Source organism: Tasmannia lanceolata, unplaced genomic scaffold, assembly GCF_043159265.1.
Source record: "Tasmannia lanceolata isolate RefF3 unplaced genomic scaffold, GAP_Taslan_0.1 ptg000008l, whole genome shotgun sequence".
Lineage (NCBI taxonomy): Eukaryota > Viridiplantae > Streptophyta > Magnoliopsida > Canellales > Winteraceae > Tasmannia > Tasmannia lanceolata.
The window spans coordinates 58,395,137-58,415,542 of record NW_027518685.1 but is presented as its reverse complement, the minus strand read 5'-3'; the positions used below and the strand labels follow the sequence as shown (position 1 = coordinate 58,415,542).

General features: G+C 42.5%; 1 protein-coding gene across 1 annotated transcript in view; it reads left to right on the top strand.

Annotated features, from left to right (window-relative positions):
* The window catches only part of LOC143885394 (E3 ubiquitin-protein ligase XBAT33), a 42,786-nt gene extending 24,262 nt beyond the window's left edge, over positions 1-18,524 (top strand). Inside the window, exon 10 of the mRNA XM_077389549.1 lies at positions 17,667-18,524. Coding sequence (XP_077245664.1) covers positions 17,667-18,208 — 542 coding nt within the window. The 3' untranslated portion in view covers positions 18,209-18,524. The remainder of the gene's footprint in view (positions 1-17,666) is intronic.
* Positions 18,525-20,406: the final 1,882 nt, after the last annotated feature.

Here is a 20,406-nt window from a genome sequence, read left to right as displayed (position 1 = left end):
TGTTCTAGCATTTCTCGAACTTTCGCCTAATTTTTTTATCATTTGCATATTTTTCCATATAAGTCGACCCCAACTAGTTTGGGACAAAGGCTTAGTTGAGTTGAGTTGATATTTTTCCATATGTTTCTGTAATTTTACTGGATTTCCATCGAGATTTCCTATTGACACTGAATGCTTTCGTAGCGACCAAAACCGAAACCAAACCGAAATGTAAAGCCTTTTCTAATTCTTTGGGCAAAAACTAGCAACAAAATGTCCTCTCACTAAATACGAAATTCATAGGCATTGGAGGAATGCCATTCTGGAAAAAGGATCCAAATCTATCGCTAAACCCCAACGGGAGGCTTCCCGCTCAACATTGGATAAAACCTAATTGGTGTGGGTGGATGGGGGGTTTAATTCCATTGAAAAGGAAGGCATTTTCCAGGCCATTCGGTGATTGCAACTTAAATGAAGGGAAGCATGGCACTCCTTAGTGGTTTGAAAATCTTCTCATCAATACTAAGAGGAAGGAGAATCTAATAATGTAATTTCGTGGGCAAGTAGGGAGGTGGTGGAACCATGGAGACTGTCTGTAACCATTATGAAAATTCAGGAATTGTGCAACAAGATTCTACAAATGATCATCATAAGCTTGGGTTTGCAAATGAGGTTGTTTGGGGGTGGGGGGTGCAATTCAACAAATGATCATCGTAAACTCAGCTCTGCAAATTTATGTTTCTAGCAATTAAATGGTACTATCACTACTCTTAAAAAAGTCAATGAAGAAAGTGGGGACAGCTATGGACGGAGTTTCTCTTTCTTCTAGCCTCTAATAGACAAAAAGTGTTAGGCAAATTAATTTATATAGCCTGTTAGAAGTGTGTGTGGGTGTGTATTGTAGCCATAAGGGCATAGTAGTCTTTTTGTATGTTCTCTTTCCTATAAATACATAAGTGAGGGGGAGGATCCCTAACTCACTCTTTATCTTCTTCCTCCTTCTTTCTACCTCTTTAGTGGCTTCTAACATGGTATCAGAGCCCTAGGGTTTGAGGCCCTAGGGACCACCTTGCAAGCCCCCTTCCTCCTCCCATCTCCTCTCCTCCACTCCCTGCTACAGTAACCCGCTACAGTAAGAAGATAAAGAGTGACACCTTGGAAGCCCCATTCCTCCTCCCCTCTCCTCTCCTCCACTCCCTGCTACAGTACCTGCTACAGTAACCCGTTACAATACCGCTACAGTGACCCGCTAGTAACCGCTACAGTACCGCTAAAGTACCTGCTACAGTTCCATGACTACCCTCCACCTCCACCTCCACCTCCACCCCAACCTCCACCATTTGAAGCCCTACATATTCTAAAACCCTTGTCCTTTTCTCCTTTTCTTTCTTTTTCCTTTCTTTTTGTCCCTTTCCTTCATGGCCTAACCATTTTCGTCCCCATAACTCTTTCCGCGGCTCCGATTCCTTTGTATATTTATGTCTTTCTCTCTTCGAGGCCTTATCATGCCTCCCACCTCTCTCGGTTGTAGTGGTTGTCATCGGACCCGCGGTATTCTCTCTTGGCTCATCTAGTGTCCCCTCTTCCTTTCGGGCTCTGCAGTCGTAGTGCTTGAGCTCCTTCTTATGTCTTTCTCGTCATGGATCCTCCATTTATTGTGGATCCCTCTCTTAGCCTGACATTTTCGGTTCGTCCCTCTACATTATCTTCAACCTCCTCTTTACCTAGCTCTTCTTCATTGGTGGATGGTTCATTCCCACCTCATTATGTGCCCTCTCTCATGGAGGACTATTCGAACGCTGAGCGGTGCCTCATTAGCGCCTCTACTCATTCTGATTCCTTTGATGGCTCTACTATTGCTGCCTATAGGACGAGTGATTGTGCTACCCTGGTAGCGGTACCTTTGGCCGTGGTCGTCGCCGTAGTGTACGTGTAGGTGGTCTGGATCTTCCTGGCGGCCGTGATACTGGTGGTCGTCCCCGTCCATATTTGTCTCATTGTCGGCGGGAGGGACCTTATCTTGACACTTGTTATGCTTTTCATCCCAAGCTCCATCCGCCTCCTGAGCCTCGCATCATTCACTCTGTACGCCATTTGGCTTCTGCTCCTTCAGCTATATTGGCTTCCTCTTCAGATCATAGTACAACCGCCCCTTCTGAGGGCTTCTTTGTCTCTTGCGCTGATTATGATGAGTTCCAGCGCCTTCGATTATCCCGTCGCTCGCGGAGTGCCGTCTTTGCCCAGCCATGTAGTTTTCCTGCTTCTTTTCTTTCTAGCTCCAACTCCTGGATCATTGATTCGGCCTCGCAGTCTATTACTCTTGCTGATGGGAGTACTAATCCTATCTCTGGTATTGGCAGTATTTCTCCACGTCTTGACCTTACCTTATCCTCTGTCTTATGTGTCCCCAAGTCCCCTTTTAGCCTACTTTTAGTTAGTCAGCTTACCAAACATCTTCATTGCATTTTATCCATCTTATTATTTGTTTCAGGATCTCTCGACTGGGAAAATGATTGGTTCGGGACGTGAGGTGGATGGGCTTTATCGTCTCGACTGTGGCCCTTCCAGTACTGTTTTGCACAGCTCCATCGATGCCTATCAGTGGCACTGTCGCCTTGGTCATCCTTACCTCGAGCGTCTACAACGGACCTCCATTGTTCCTATCCTCGTTCAGCCGTTTCTGTGCGAGGCCTGTGAGCTTGGCAAACACCGTCGTGTGTTGTTTCCTCCGAGACTTGTTAGTAGAGTCTTGCACCCTTTCGAGTTAGTACACTCTAATGTGTGGGGTCCCGCGCGGACTACCTCTCTTTTTGGATACCGATATTTCATTGTCTTCATTAATGACTTTTCTCGCATGACTTGGATTTATCTGCTTAAAGACCGCTCGGCGGTTTTCTCTTCCTTTCGCACCTTTCATGCCGAGGTTACAAATCAGTTTGGTCGTTCAATCAAATGTTTGCTCACTGATAACGCTCGAGAGTGCTTTTCACAATCTAATGGCTTCCAAGAATTCCTCTCTAGTCGTGGCATCATGCACCAATCTTCATGTGCTCACACCTCTTAACAAAATGGTGTGGCAGAACGTAGGTTGAGATCTTTACTGGATGGGACCCGCACTCTTCTCATTCAAATGCGGGTCCCTACGACCTATTGGGGTGATGCCCTCCTTACAGCCTACTTCCTTGCCAATAGGCTTCCTTCCTTTGTCCTTGGTGGTTCATCCTCATTTGTCTTGTTACATCGCCAGCATGACCCTTTTCCTCTCACCCCTCGGGTCTTTGGTTGTGTGTGCTTCGTCCACAACCTTGGCCCTGGATTCGATAAATTCGACCCTCGCGCTGAGCGATGTATCTTTCTTTGGCATTCTCGGACCCAGAAAAGTTATCGGTGTTGTAGTCCTCGTTTACGTAGGTTATTTGTTTCTGTCGATGTCACATTTTTTTAGTCCGAGTCTTACTTTATCACTCATGAGGATCGTCCCGCAGTTCTTGATTCGGACATCCCGCAGTTCTTGATTCGGACATCCCGCTTCCTCGTCTAGCTCTTCCAAACCCCATACCTTCTCCTTCCTCGTCTCCTCCTTTGCCGGTCCCTGAGTCTTGCATACCTTCTCCTTCCTCGGCTCCTTCTTTGCCGGTTCCTCTGTCTAGGACTGTTTATGAGCCCTCGTCTTCATTACAGGCTCCAGAGGCTCCTCCAACTCCTACGAAGACATATCAACGCAAGTCGTTCTACAGCCCATCAGCCTCCTCTTGCGCCATCGACATCTCAACCGGAGATCACGACTACCTCTTCTCAAGTACCTGCAGATTCTCTCATTGCCTGGCGTACTCATTCTCAGAGTACTACTCATCCTATTTCCTCAGTTGTTTCCTATGACTCTCCGACCCCTATGTTTTAGAGTTTTGTATCTTCTTTGTCTTCTGTTTCTGTGCCACAGTCCTTGCCAGTAGCTCTTGATCATCCTGGTTGGCGTGCGGCTATGGACCTTGAGATAGAAGCCCTTCAGGCCAATCATACATGTGATTTGGTTCCCCTTCCACCTGGAGCTCGGCCTGTCGGTTGCCGCTGGGTTTATGCCGTCAAACACTTACCTGACAGGACAGTTGAGCGCCTTAAGGCGCGCCTACTTGCCAAAGGTTATGCTCAAACCTTTGGAGTTGACTACCATGTGACATTTTCCCCGGTTGCTAAAATACCATCTGTCAGGGTTCTCCTCTCACTTGCAGTTAACAATGGCTGGCCCCTACATCAGTGAAGAATGCCTTCTTACATGGAGAGCTTATTGAGGAGGTGTATATGGAGCAACCTTCTGGGTATGTTGCTCAGGGGGAGATGTCCTCCTCAATGTGTCGGTTGCGGCGATTTATATATGGCCTGAAGCAGTCCCCTAGAGCTTGGTTTGGCCGGTTTAGTGATGCTCAAGGTTGTTCATTATTCGGTTATAACCGAATAATCGAACCGAACCGAATTGGTTTGTTCGGTTCGGTTCGGTTTTTTTCCTTTCCTTTTCGGTTCGGTTTCGGTTTTTTTTTTTTGGAAATTCGGTTATTCGGGTTCGGGTTCGGTTATCTAGAAAAAAATTCGGTTAACCGAATAATTGAAATTATGGATAAAAACCATTATTTTTCAAAATAAAGTGCTATATGGGCACTCTGTAGGATGATTAAAACCGTCCATTTGATTGATCGCAACTTAATTAGGTTGTGCTCAAAAAATCATTTCGATAGGATGGTCCTAGCCCTCCGATCCAAACCGAGATTTTACTTTTTTCCCTCTTTTTCTCCCACTATTCGGTTAATAACCGAATTTTTAATCGTTACGGTTTCGGTTCGGTTTTTAGAAATTTCGGTTCGGTTTTGGTTATCGAAATTTGATAACCGAAATTATTTCGGTTATCAAATTTCGGTCTATTCGGTTCTGTTATAACCGAACGAACACCCCTAGTGATGATATCATGCGCTTTGCTATGAAGCAATGTGCTGTTGATCACTCTGTCTTCAGTTATCACTCGGGTGCTGGTTGTGTTCTATTGATAGTGTATGTTGATGACATTATCATTACAGGCAGTGATTCAGCAGGGATACACAAACTGAAGACATTCTTGCAGAAAGAGTTCTCAACCAAAGATCTGGGACGTCTTAGATACTTTCTTGGCATTGAGGTTGCCCATTCTACTAGAGGTATCTCTCTCTCGCAGCGGAAATATGTGTTGGATCTTCTTGAGGAGACATGTTACCTTGGAGTGAAACCTGCCTCAGTTCCTATGGACCCAAATGTGAAACTTCTTCCAGAAGAAGGGGCTTTGTTAGATGATCCTGGCAAATATAGGAGGTTAGTGGGTAAGCTCATATATCTTACAGTCACTCGTCCAGATATATCATATGCTGTTGGTGTTGTTAGCCAACATATGAGCTCATTCCGTACTTCTCACCTGGCAGCAGTGATTCAAGATTATTCTCTACTTGAAATGAGCACCAGGGAAAGGCTTCCTATTCAAGAAGCATGGGCATATCGGGTTGGAAGCGTTTAGTGATGCAGACTGGGCAGGATCTCCTGCAGATAGGAGATCCACCACCGGATATTGTACTTTTGTTGGCGGCAATTTAATGTCATGGAAGAGTAAGAAATAAGACATTGTTTCCAAGTCTAGTATTGAGGCAGAGTACCGAGCTATGTCCCATACTAGTGGAGAACTCCTTTGGTTACGTTCACTCCTATCTGAGATTGGTTTCTCCCCATCTTCTCCAGCTCAGCTTTATTGCGACAATAAGGCTGCGATTCATATAGCTACCAATCCTGTCTTCCATGAGAGAACCAAGCACATAGAGGTTGATTGTCACTTCATTCGCTAGTGAATTCATAGAGGCGAGATTCATGTTTCCTTCACTCGGTCTGTGGACCAACTAGCGGATGTTTTCACTAAATCCCTTAGTAATGCAAAATTAAATGACATCTGTAACAAGCTGGGAATGTATAATATATACATTCCAGCTTGAGGGGGAGTGTTAGAAGTGTGTGTGGGTGTGTATTGTAGCCATAAGGGCATAGTAGTCTTTTGTATGTTCTCTTTCCTATAAATACGTAAGTGAGGGGGAGGATCCCTAACTCACTCTTTCTCCTCTTCCTCTTTCTTTCTCTCTCTTCGGTGGCTTCTAACATAGCCAAAGCTTAAAGCATAGGTGAAATGCAATAATAATGGAAATCATTACGATGGTGTAGACACCCATTTTTACCAAGGTGGTACTAATGATAGGTTGTCGTGAGGATGACTCCTATGACGAGCATAAGGCACCCCTGATCTTTCTCTCTCTGGTTTGCGAAACATAAAATATTTCCCAAATACGAATTTGTCCCAAAGTTAAAATCAAAAGCCCGTTTTTACACTGACCCTCCTTCTACGGCACGACCAAAAAGCCTGTTTTTACACGGCATTTAACCAAAAGTTAACTTTGAGTAAAAAATGTACAAAAATGGCCCACACCGATTCAAAGCACGAAACTGGGTTTGTTGGATTCTGCTTGCCGCAAAGAGTCCAACGGATCTGACCGTGCACGATTTGGAGTCAAAACGAAGGAGTTATGATCTGTCAAAGTTCCGAAAACTCCTGAAAAAATTGAATCATCATCGTAACCTCAGCTCTGCAAATTTCTGTTTCTATCAATTAAATGGTACTATCACTGCTCTTAAAAAAGTCAATGAAGAAAGTGGGGAAAGCTATGGACGGAGTTTCTCTTTCTTCTAGCCTCTAATAGACAAAAAGTGAGGCAATTTAATTTATATAGCCAAAGCTTGAAACATAGGTGAAATGCAATAATAATGGAAATCATTACGATGGTGTAGACACCCATTTTTGTCAAGGTGGTACTAATGATAGGTTGTCATGAGGATGACTCCTATGACGAGGATAAGGCACCCCTGATCTCTCTCTTTCTATCGATCTCTCTGTGGTTTACGAAACATAAAATATTTCCCAAAAACGAATTTCTCCCAATGTTAAAACTGAAAGCCTGTTTTTACCCGGACCCTCCTACGGCACGACCAAAAAGCCTGTTTTTACACGGCATTAAGCCAAAAGTTAACTTTGAGTAAAAAATGTCGTTTCTCTTTCTTTTAGCCTCTAATAGACAAAAAGTGTGAGGCAATTTAATTTATATAGCCAAAGCTTAAAACATAGGTGAAATGCAATAATAATGGAAATCATTACGATTGTGTAGACACCCATTTTTGTCAAGGTGATACTAATGATAGGTTGTCGTGAGGATGACTTTTATGACAAGCATAAGGCACCCTTGATCTCTCTTTGGTTTGCGAAACAAAAAATATTTCCCAAAAACGGATTTGTCCCAAAGTTAAAACCGAAAGCCCGTTTTTACACGGACTCTCCTTCTACGGCATGACCAAAAAGCCTGTTTTTACACGGCATTTAACCAAAAGTTAACTTTGAGTAAAAAATGTACAATAATTGCCCACACCGATTCAAAAACACAAAACTGGGTTTGTTAGATTCTCCTTGCCGCAAAGAATCCAACGGATCTGACCGTGCACGATTTAGAGTCCAAACGAAGGAGTTATGATCTGTCAAAGTTCCTAAAACTCCTAAAAAAACCGAAAAACCAGGTTGCTGACGTGTTAGGGCTAAAATCGCAATTTGAGATTTCCTAGGGCAAAATCGCAATTTGCGATTCAAATCGTACGATTTTAAAATCGCAAATTGCAATTTTTCCCTGAAAACCCTATGAATAGAGGGGGGGAGGGGTAGAAGTAAAAAATCAGATCAGAATTTCAGATATGAAATTTAGAATTAGATTAGAAGAAAAACCCCAAAAAACCTCTAGATTTTCCTACTTTTCAGCTTTTCCAAAAAATATTACTCATTATACTTTAGTTTCTTTTACTTCCCGCCTCTTCGAAACATGGGTCCCTTTCCACGTGGTGCCCTCTAGATCGCCGTTAAGGAGCGCGCTCATCATTCAGCCGCCCTAATCCTCTTTCAAAATGGAGCGCCTTTCTGTCAAACGTCACGCCGTCAAATCATTCCCAAACACGTATTTATTATGGACGCGAAACATTTAATGCGCCTATTGATGTTTCAAATTCCCGCCAAGTGCCCGCCGACCTGGAAGTATCGAGGACCATCCTCTGACCCATTAGGTAGTGTGAAGCCCCCAAAGATTCGACCGACCGTCCTAAGAAGCCTTTCATTAAAGGGTCGGCGCTTGGGATACTTCCCTGACCCTCAGAGAGGCTCAAGGAAGTAGGGGGCAATATGTTAAGTGTGAAATCGGGAAAGTTCCCCTCTGAAGCACGTGGCCTATACACGTGGCAAATATGTTTGCTGGCCTTCACTTCTTCCATCACCTCACTGACATGCGCCGCTGCCAAAAACATGTCAGAGATCTTTTGTATATCACTCATCATCACCTCTCCAATCCCGAGGACAATGACGTGTGGCGCTTACATTGTATAACGGTACATGGGCCTTCCTCTAAATCTAAGAGCCCCCCCAACACACACACACACACACACACACTCTCTCTCTCTCTCTCTCTCTCTCTCTCTTAAAGGTAATTAGGTAAAGACTTCTACTTCTCCTCCTCTACTACAGTTCTTCCGATTTTGGCTTTTTACTGTGGAATCGATATCTGACTTGATCGTTGGAGTGGCTTCCCGGAGCCAAATCTCCGGTACCGCTAATGCTTTCTCTATGATCACAGGTCGTAGGTTGGATCTCTATCAGCCTTCAAATCAAGGGAACCGGATTTCAACACCATCACACACACACAAATATATATATGAAGTTTTGATGTTCCTTAAAATTCTAGTTTAATCCCAACCATTGGTACAAGATCAATTTCAGTTCATAGATCAACCATAAGAAAACCTAATATGTAGCCGGCATAGATCAACCATTCTGGTCAAGCAATACGTAGCAGGCATCCATCGCAACCACATCATACTCCACTTTCTATTTGTTCTTGGCTCCAATAGAAAACGTAACTGGAACAACGAGTAGTAACAAGCACCTCACCTCCATTCATGAACCTTTCTATCTTGTACAGCTGACAGGGCTTTTTTTCCTCAGTTGTAATTTGTACACCATATCCCTTGGGATGATGTTTTCATTGGATCTCCATCACTAATGAGGTTGCATAGTTTGCCTCCCAAGGTTCACCTTGTTTGGAAGATGTTAGATTATTGCCTTGCCTCTTCATTGATATTGTCTTGAGATGATAAGAATGTATTTGAATCAATGAACACACTTTTTTCAAACTTATCTAATACCAATATATCAATGGTATTACTTATAGGTATGACTAGTGAAAAGAAACTTCTACACCCAATTTATCATGGAATTCGATATTCCGACCTTTATTCTTGAGTCTTGATTCCGTTCTTGAGATGAAACAAATCAGCCATCATCATAATTTCATCCTTGGTCTTGATCATCACAACCTTGACCTTGAACTTCACATGCTGGAGCCCCACATCAATGAAAGGCGTTGACACCGATGCACCATTAATCATTCAATTTGTCGCAAAACGTCATCATTGTTTTCCAGTTTCCTTCACCCAGTGAATCCAGAACTGGCCAGGGCTAGATGTACGCAGCCTTACGCCTGCTTTGCAGAGAGGCTGTTTCTGTGACTCGAACCCGTGACCACCAGGTCACAATGGAGCAACCTTACCGTTGCGCCAAGGCTCGCCCTCTATCGAAACTCAATATAGATAGGCCCAAAATACCTTAAATCTATGGTTTAATTATAATCTAGGTAACATTAATAAAACATCATTTATATGTTTGGTGTTTTTAGAATCTGAGTTGAATGAGATTGAAAAATTAGCAAAATACTGTTGGTGAGTTTTGTTTTTTCTTCTATATGACTGGTTTGCAGCCAGTTCTAGATCAATTTACAGCAGCTTCTATGTCTAAGTTTACGTACAAACGTGAAGACAAGTTGCTGTTCATCTGTTGTCAAAGGCTCCCCATCGACTTTTGACATAAACCCATACCAACTTGCATCATTCTTGTTCATGAACTTTGCCTGCAACATTTCCACACCAGAGTACTACTAGAGTAAGTGTTTGGGTTATGTATAACGTAGATTTTAGATGAAACATAAACTCCGAGGAAAATTATTGTTGGATAAGTCATATAAAGGTTCTATCTTCATAGGTAGGTCTGGTTAGGATGTTTTCTAACTAGGATTTTGAAGGGTGAGTTGTGAATGAAGGGGCACATCTGTTGGAGATTATCCCTCATATTGTGTCCCATGTGGAAGGAGAGGAGGGACAAGATATTTAAAGATGAAAAACTGCACCTATGTTGAAATCCTTAAGGAGGGTCAGCGTTTGCTAGCACAATGGGTGATGTCAAGGAAGGAGATTTGGGATACTAAATTACAACATTTGCATCGTTATTCAAACAAAACGATAGAGGATGGACAAAGAATGGAAATTAATCCAGGAAGATGGAAGGAAGTTAAAGAACCCTCAAATCGACACTCAAGTTCCTTTGATGGAAGTATGATGGGCAATCTGGTGCTGACTGGAATAGGAGTGTTTAAAAAATTATAGAGATGTAGGATGCTAATGAATGCCTTAGCCTGGTTACTTGGATCTCCATCTTCAAGCCTTATGATGCGGGAGACCTTTTTTCCTAAGAAAGTGAGAGGGAAAGCCATTTTGTCATGAACAAGCCAAGCTAAGAACCGAAGCAAAAGAGAGTCTGCGAACTCCGAAATGAAAGGAGCTCCAGGAAAGGAAAGTGACAGATTGAAATTGAATTAGCTTTTTTTGAGAGTATCAAGGGATCAAAGGATCAAATGAAGCGAAGACTCAGGGTTACAGCTTTTGGTAAAATTTAGCCTGAAAGGTAGTGGTTGAAGGGACTCGATTGATCTTGCAGTAAGGGCTTTGGGTCCATGGTGCTTACATTGACAATGAAATTTTGGATACAGGTGGAGGTGGCGGATACTCTTGCAATATTGTGACTTAATGGAGATGCACATCTCCATTTCATTACAAAAACTGTTATGTACCTAGGATGGTAAATAAACTAGTTATTTTTTTTTTATCTCATTGGATATTATCAGGAAGTTAGGATAAGAGTTATTTGCTAGTACGACTCTGTGGGATAAGGATTATGGGTAACTTTCCAGTGGCTGATATTCTTAGTTGGCCCTAGTTTTAGGAGAGATAGGGTTGGTCGTTTACTACTAGAAGGCTTATAAATTATAATGTTTCTATTTTCATAATGAATGGAGAACTTTATTCTGTAAATAGCACAGAGGAGGATTGACCCTTCCCTCGAAGTGGGTCGAGAGGCTGATCTTCCCTTTAAGAAGATCAATCATGTTGAGAAATGATTCGGGTGTGTAACAATTGGTATCAGAGCAGCATGATCTAGCCACGTGTAGGAGCAAATCGGAAGAACAAGGGATTAGTGGGAGGTGAATATAAGAGATCGAAAGGATTTTAGCTTCATTAAGTGCCAGTTACGATTGAATGGCATCGGCATTAGTCTTAAAACCCGCAAAACCTCCATGTCTGAAGAAGTTGAGCGAAGAGTTTAATTTGTGTAGTTGGAGCAATGTCAAAAAGGCTTCCTTGAAGAAAAAAAAAAGAAGAAACAAAAGAAGGAAATAAAAGAAGCGAGAGAGAAATCAGAAAGAAGAAAAAGAGAAAAAACATTTAGAAGAAAAGGGTCGATGATTTTAACCGTTGTCGATTCTGAAAAGGTCGTCGTCGAAAAGATCCTCATCCGCGACCTCCCGTGCGTCAACGTTCCAACCATTCCAAAAAGACCCAACGAAGGAGCTTTCATGAACAACGCGATGAGAACTGTCTGAAGATGGAGCTGTTGTGACCCTTGGTGATGACATGCAAAACGATGACTAATCACAAGACAAAGAGAAGAAGAAAAGGAGGGAGACGGAAAAAGACTTTCGTAAAATGCCCAAGATTTGATTTTTCACCAGTTGATCCGTGCTTAATCTCCAACCGTGAGGACATGGTTGATTCCAAGAGGGGTGGAATGTTACGTACCTAGGATGATAAATAAATTAGTTATTTTTTTATCTCATTGGTTATTATCTAGGATAAGAGTTATTTGCTAGTAGGACTCTGTGGGATAAGCATTATGGGTAACTTTTTATTGGCTAATATTTTTAGTTGGTCCTAGTTTTAGGAGAGATAGGGTTGGTCGTTTACTGCTAGAAGGCTTATAAATTGTAATGTTTCTATTTTCATAATGAATGAAGAACTTTATTTCTGAAATTGTGTTTCTTAGCACAGGAGGATTGACCCTTCCCTCGAAGTGGGTCAAGAGGCTGATCTTCCCTCTAAGAAGATCAATCACGTTGCAAACCGATTCGGGTTCGTAACAAAAATCCATTTCAACTTGCTAGAGGAGTACTTTATGGAATTATATGTTGGAGGACCTCTGCCCCTTTTCTATTTATGTTCTTTTTTCATATGTTTATGTCCATAACCAGGATGAGGTGCCGTGGTTTATGTTATTTGCAGAGGACATAGTATTAATTGATGAAACCAAAGCAGGAGTTAATTCTAAGTTAACTACTTTGGAATCCAAAGGTTTTAGACTGAGCAAGACTAAGAGTATATGGAGTGCAACTTTAGTAATGTATGGAGGCAGGGTGAGGATGTAGTAAATATGACTGGACAGGAGGTACCTAAGAGAGATGTCTTTCTCTATCTTGGTTCAAACCTACATAAGGAGGAGAGATTGAAGAGGATGTTAACCACAGAATAAGAGCAGGTTCGTTGAAGTGGAAGCATGCTTCAGGAGTTCTGTGCGATTGTAAAATACCTACCAAGTTGAAGGGAAAGTTTTATAAGACAGCTGTGAGGCCAGCCATGTTGTACAACTCAGAATGTTGGGCCACCAAGAAGCAGCATGTGCATAAGATGAGTGTAGCAGAGATGCGAATGCTTAGATGGATGTGCGGCCACACAAGGTGTTAGATCGAATGAAAAATGAAGACATCTGTAGAAAGGTGGGGGTGGCACCAATTGAGGAGAAGATGAGAGAGCACCGCTTAAGATGGTTTGGGCATATCCAACATAGGCCTTTGGATGCTCTAGTGAGAAGAAGTGACTTGTGCCAAGTTGATGGAGTAAAAAGAGGTAGGGGCAGGCCGAAATCAACTTGGTAGAAACGGTGAGGAAAGACTTGAGGGCTAGGAACATAACATAGAACATGACCTTGACCCTGGATAGGATAGAATGGAAGAAAATGATCCATGTAGGCGAACCCAACTATTGTTAGGATTAAACTTAGTCAATTTGAGCCGGGTAGATCCTTTCACCTTCTTCATGAAAATTTTCTAAAGGATTCATTAGCCGATCCCAACTAGTTTGGGACAAAGGCTTAGTTGAGTTGAGTTGAGTATATGTCCATAACCTTTTTTTTTTGAGAAAGGTAACCTCATAACCGAAGATAACATGGTCATGCACACTTTAAAGATGGTTTTTCATGACTACTGTTAAGAAACATTGTGGTGCAACTATATCACCTATTAGTTAGGGCGAAGCACATGAAATGTTGCATGTGACAGACATTAGTGTACCACGTAAGGAGAAGATGCAATATGCTTAGAAGGTTTAGATGCTTGATTTGACTATGTTTTCATGTGACAGACTTCCACATGATAGTATTACAAGTAATAAAAGGCAATTCTTAGAAGGCATGGATGCATGATTTGACCAAGTAAAACATCAAATGCATGCATACTTCTGCTTCACTCTTCTTAAAGAAAACTCATGCAATTAATATGATGCATGAGATAACTGTGCTATGAAGATTTCTCTTTCTTCAGCAAGTTCAGGCTACCTTGAATTGAGTTCCTGCTTTGATTTATTACATTTCTAAAGATAAGTAGAGATTGAAATCGTTGGTTGGGGGAGGACAACCAACAACAAAGGGCTGAGTTAAAAACTGAACTTGAGGTGATTATTCGGTATGAGGCGATATCCTGGAGACAGAAATCCCGCGCAGTGTGGCTAAGAGATGGGGACAAGAACACAAAAATTTTCCATCGTATGGCGAGTGCGAGGAGAAGGATGAACCAGATCAATTGTTTTCGGGTGGAAGATTCTTTGGTGGAGGATCCTGAACGCATCAAGGATATTATTGTGGAGTATTACATGAAGCTGTACTCTAAATCAGATTGTTGGAGACTGAAAATCAATGGCATACAATTTAAAGCGCTATCACCTACCCGGAGGGAATGGTTGGAAAGGGTCTTCACAATGGATGAGATTGAAGAGGCACTCAAAGATCTCAAAAAGGATAAAGCGCGGGGTCCGGATGGATTTCCAGTTGCATTCTACGAGCAGCATTGGGAGGTTATCAAAAAGGATGTTGCGGAGTTCATGCACGAGTTCTACGAGCGAGGCATAATCAATAAGGAGGCGAATTCTACTTTTATAACCCTTATACCTAAGATTGATGGAGCGGTCGAAATCAAGAATTTCCGTCCTATCAGTTTGGTTCACGGTATGTATAAGCAGTTGTCCAAATTACTGGCTCGTAGATTATCATCCATTATGGGAGATATCATATCAAAATTCCAGGGGGCTTTTGTCAATAACCGCCAAATTCTTGACGGAATTCTTATCGCCAATGAGGTGCTGGATTCGGCTAAAAGAAAGGATATGAATGCCTTAATTGTGCGGGTGGATCTGGACAAAGCATATGATCACGTTGATTGAGGTTTCCTCGATTATGTCCTATTTCGGATGGGATTCAGGGAGCGTTGGCGTATGTGGATGAGGGGGTGCATCTCCTCGGCTTCCTTCTCCATTCTTATTAACGGCTCGCCAGCTGGTTTTTTTCATAGTTCGCGAGGTTTACGACAAGGGGATCCGTTATCCCCATATCTATTCATCACGATTACCGAAGCTCTGAGTCTCCTCATATCTCGCGCTGAAGAGAGGGGTTACATTAAGGGTCTCAAACCATGCTAAAATGCTGCTTCTATATCGCACCTCCAATTTACAGATGACACTATTATATTCCTGGAGGACGGTTCGGAGCAGATTGCTAATATTAGAAGGATATTTTGGTGGTTTGAGATCATCTCTGGACTGAAGATCAATTTCAGAAAAAGTGCTCTAGCTGGAATCAATATTGATCGGGACCGTATCAAGGAATACGCCTCGGTGATGGGCTGCTTGCATGTTGATCTCCCGATTAAATACCTTGGGTTACCCCTAGGCTTTGGCGTCCCAAAAGCTTCACTGTGGGATCCGGTGGTGGAACGGGTTGAGAGAAAGCTTAGTACCTGGAAAAAACAATATCTCTCCTTTGGAGGAAGGATAACTCTTATTAAGGCAGCCCTGAGCAATATGCCAGTCTACTTCATGTCTATTTTCAAAATCCCGGCGAAGATTGCTAGAAGAATTGAAAAGCTTCAGCGAGACTTTCTCTGGGAAGGCAAGGAGCAAGGGATTAAAACATCTGTTGAAATGGGAAAAGGTTTGTAGAGCTCGACGAATGGGGGGACTGGGTATTGGAAACATCAAAAGTCGTAATAAAGCCTTACTTGGCAAATGGCTGTGGAGATTCGGCGTGGAGAAGGAAGCATTATGTCATCAATTAATAAAAGAAAAATATGGTTGCAGTTGGCGTGAATGGAGTTGTAATAGTGCGGTGCCAGGAAAGGGTTCTGGTGCATGGAAATCTATTTCATCGGTGCGGGAACAATTCCACAAACATGTTAGATTTAAGGTGGGCAATGGTGTCAAGGTTAGATTCTGGAGGGATCTATGGTGTGGGGAGTCTCTCCTATCGGAGGAATACCCGAACCTATTCCGTTTGGCCGTGAACCCTGATGCGACTATTGCTGATTATGTGGTGCGCGGAAACTGCCCCTCTGATGTGTTCTGGGACATCAGAATGCGTCGAGACCTGAAGGACAAAGAAATTGCCCGTCTTGGAAGCCTATTGAGCACTTTGTCAAACTGCTACTTATCCCCCTTCAAAGAAGACGGGTGGATATGGTGTCCTGATGCAGATGGGGTATTCTCTGTTCGGTTATTTTTCAAAAAGTTGATCGAAGGTGGTGAACGTCAATCTAAGAAGGCACGTGTATGGTTATCGATGGTACCCCCTAGAATCGCTGCCTTCACGTGGACATTGGTATCTGGCGGCATTAATACCTGCGATAGATTGAAAAGAAGGGGTCTTCAGTTGGCGAGCAGGTGCGTCCTATGCAATATGTCGGAGGAGTGCATCGACCATCTCTTTATTCAGTGCCCCTACGCATACGGCTTATGGATGGCAATCATGAGAGCGTTTTGCTGCTGTTGGGTGTTCCAAGGAAAGATATATGATCTCATGTTGAACTGTTATGGAAGCCTTAATGGGCGCCTGGGTGAACCTGTTTGGACAGCAATTCCAATGGCGGTGGTGTGGCATTTATGGCGGGAGAGGAATAACCGAATATTTTTGAACAAGAACAGGGGATTCCATCATGTTGCTCTTGAGATTAAACTATCCCTAACAGCATGGATTAAGGCAAAGCGCGGATTACCGTATCCTGTCAGTACTATCCTAAGGAATTGGTACCAGGTGATGATGGAAATAAAAGGGAGCTCATGTATCATGCCCAGGTGGTCCCCTCCCCCTCTCGGATGGCTAAAACTCAATTTTGACGGAAGCTCGTTAGGCAACACCATTATGACGTATTCGTCATCTGCGGGAGTCTCTGACACAAATGAGGAGGAAGCGAGGGGGCTGCTCTTTGAATTAAAATGGTTTGCATCGAATAATTTAGGGCCGCTAATGATTGAGGGGGATTCCTCCAATGTTATCGCATGGGCACTTGGGAGAAGTGGTGGACCGTGGCGTATCTATCAGATTATCGATGAGATCAGGGACTTAGTTTCGCTCCTAAAGCCCCAGCTATCCCATAAGCGCAGATCGGTGAACTCAAATGCAGACGCTTTGGCTAAAGCCGGGGTTTTCTTAGCTGAGCCGAGGATCGCAATATCTCATATTGAGGGGAATGTGTTGTTATTTTGGCTCCTTTCTTATGGGTGTATTTCTGGCTATGGCATTCTGTAATGGTTCTGTAGGTGGGACATCTTGTCCCCTTTACTGATTTATAATAAAACTCGTTACCTTTAAAAAAAAAAATCGTCATGTGTAGCCTATCTAGACAATCAGGAGTTCCTTTTCATTAGGCATTGGCACGATGAGGAACTGTCCACCCAGAAACTTGTGGTTCTGGCTCTATTTTTTGCTGTTTAGTGCAATGTTTAAAAATCTGTAAACTTGCCCTAGGCAAAACTGGGTTAACTAGGATGAGCCATTGATTGGCCCAGCATGTTTCATTGACCAGGCAGCTTGATCAAGGTTTCAATTGATTCAGTAAGGCCTAGACAAGGTTGATTCGGGCTAGTCAATATTGTTCCAGTTAGTTTTTAAACATGTTGATCTATTACTGTTACTTTATGTTTCACTACTACTGTAAACTTTCTCCGTAACACAATCCAGTCCAGTGTCACATAGAAGCATCTATACACTGCAGACTAAATGTGAAAATAATGATAGATACTTTAGACACTAGCTCTACCTATTATCTAAATAGTAAATATCCATGTTCATGCAAAAGTCAAGTGGGCAGATTATCTTATCATCATTTTCATTATTTTTACAGGTTGTGCACATGGACTCTGTGTAAGATGCGCCCTCTACCTTTGCTCCACAAGCAACATCACCTCCGAAATGGTTGGCCCACCTGGATCCATCCCTTGCCCTCTGTGTCGACACGGCATAATTTCTTTTGTTAAGTTACCCGGTTCCCCTGCGAAGGAGCTCAAGCTAAACCTAACTCTTGGGCTATGCACACCATGTATGCTTCACACTTGTGATCCAGACCCACCGTCAATCCCTTGTCGATCTGAGATTCGAAAGAACCGTGTTGCCTCTGTTCCCGCAGATATTTTCTGCCCCGTCTCTTGCAGCCCATTCCCTTCTGCTGCCATTCCCTTATGCAGGTGCAATGACGACCCATGCCCAAATCTCGAACCCCCAGATAGAGAACCACAAGACCAATCTCCCCGGCCTTCACAGAGCACGGTGGAGGAGCAGGATAAGATGGAAGGGCCGGAACTCGAGAGAACGAGTTGCTCAAGTATGTTTTGGAGCAGAAGAAGCTGCCACAGAGAGCACCAGTGCAATGCTGAGATAAATGCTTGATTTTGTGTGATTGTGAACCAACAATATTTGCCAAGTGAGGATTTTGATCAGAACCAGATGGGTAGTTCTAGTGTCTTCATGGGCTGCCTAATTTTAGACACAGGATGGATTTGGGTGCCTCAGATGTCTTGTTGGCTGTTTCTATTTTGGTGGCTACTTGGAGGAGTCTTAACCCAAAATGTAGGCAGGTTGGAACGTGCCTTTTGCCAGCTTCAGATTATTTAGGGGGTTTAGAGAAGGGTTTGTAATTTTTTGTAAGTCTATGGACTACATGTAACTGAATGTTCTTACTGGAAATCAAAGGCTTTCAGATGAATTGTGCTCAAACTCTCAGTAAACCGTTTTTGTTTCAGGTATTCAGTAAGTTGGTTTCAGAGTTTTTTCGAAAGAGGTCTGGTGTGGTGGTCCGCCAACCAGATGGATGTTGAATCCCATCGATTCAGTTGCTTACTAAAGCAAACTGGAAACGTGGTAAAACATGATTGGCTGTCCCAGGGACGCATGTTAGTTTGTGTCTTCTTGGCAATGTCAGAGATTTCCCTGCCTTGCGTTCTGGAGCCATTCTCATTCTCCCACCAGAGGAACAGATGAAATGGGCAGGCGGAAACAGGAGAATGAGAATCACCCAAATCAAATCCTGTGTCACTTCCAAAAAAATTGGGCGAAAACTCTTTTTACAGCAAGACTCCTTGTTTGGTTGTTAATATAACATTGAAATCCCTGCAGACTACCAGGGATGTCTCTTGGTTTTGGTTGTCAGTATAACATGGAAATCCCTAGAGACTATCAGGGATGTCCCATGGTTAATTATTGCATGTCTTTTGATGTGTCACCCTTGTCCCCTCATGAAATCCAAACCAAATTCTACAAAAGGGTAGAATTTTGCTTGGATCTCTTGGGCACGGTGCTTTGTCTCTCTGTCTTTCAATCTTTCTATTCATTTTGTCTGTTCTCTCTTTTTATTGGTAATGCCACCTCTACCACTACTTGTAGAGGTTGACACCCAAACACTACTTAGAGAAAGAAGAGAGTAGAGGAGAGGAGTTTCAAAATAAAAAAGAAGAGTAAAACCGTTCTTTGCTAAAGATTGTTTTGAAATGAGATTCTATGCCTTCTTTTATAGAATAAAAAAATGATGGTTCTTTTCATAACAAGTGTCTTTTAAATAAACACGATATCCTTTCACGAGAAAAGTGTCTTTTAAATGAAAATACCAGAGTTTTTATACGGTGGACGGTAGTGCATACACACAACCAAAACAACAATGGGCACGCATTGTTTGTTTAATCTAAACCATTTATCTGTTGGCCTTTGACATATTAAAATAGGGCGTGCCGATCCTGACAGATGAAATGGAGGTTTCTATATTCTGTCGACCATTTTAAACTTCTACAAATCAAAAGATTAGGATCATTGATTTTCTGGGCATGCCTTATCTAGGTCATAACAAATGAATAGTTTAGATCACCCAAACAGTTTGTGCGCTGCTGTTTTGTTGTTGGCTTCACGTGCGTACACGGCAGCCCACCATATAAAAACTCAAAATACCATTTCACATAAAGAAGTCTCTTTAAATTGAGGAAGTCTAAACTGAAGGGAGCCCTTGCAAAAAAGAGGTGAAACGGCTCCCCCATTGGCTGCAAATCACCATCATGTTTGACTTTTCGGCAGTTATTAATGCATGATGGTGATTTGCAGCCAATGGGGGATTCCTTTCACCTCTATTTTTGCAAGGGCTCCCTTCAGTCTAGATTTCGTCCTTTAAATTAATCATTTTATAAAAAATAAAACTAGGGCAATGATTTTACGCCCCTGTAGGATAATGAGCCACCCTTTTTGTTACTGAATGAATGATTTTTCAAACCGTTGGACTGAAACTGTGGGAGTCGGAAGGGTCATGGTCAAAGGCCATGAAGGCCAAACAATTTGTGGGGTTCTTCTATATAAGAACTACGTATCTCTACGCCGGTTGTTCATTCTATTCAAAGTAGCTTTCCTGCCACTGTCACACAATCGGATTTCTAATTACATAGCCCTTTTGTTATGTGCGTAATTATTCAAAGATGAAATATGGGATAAAGTTGGCTGAATTCGAGGATAGCATTGCCTCCTTAACATTTCTTTTGTGTACTAGGATTTTCCATCCAAGATATCACTTTCATTTAAATAGTTAAAATGTAGTTACAAGTTATAATAAC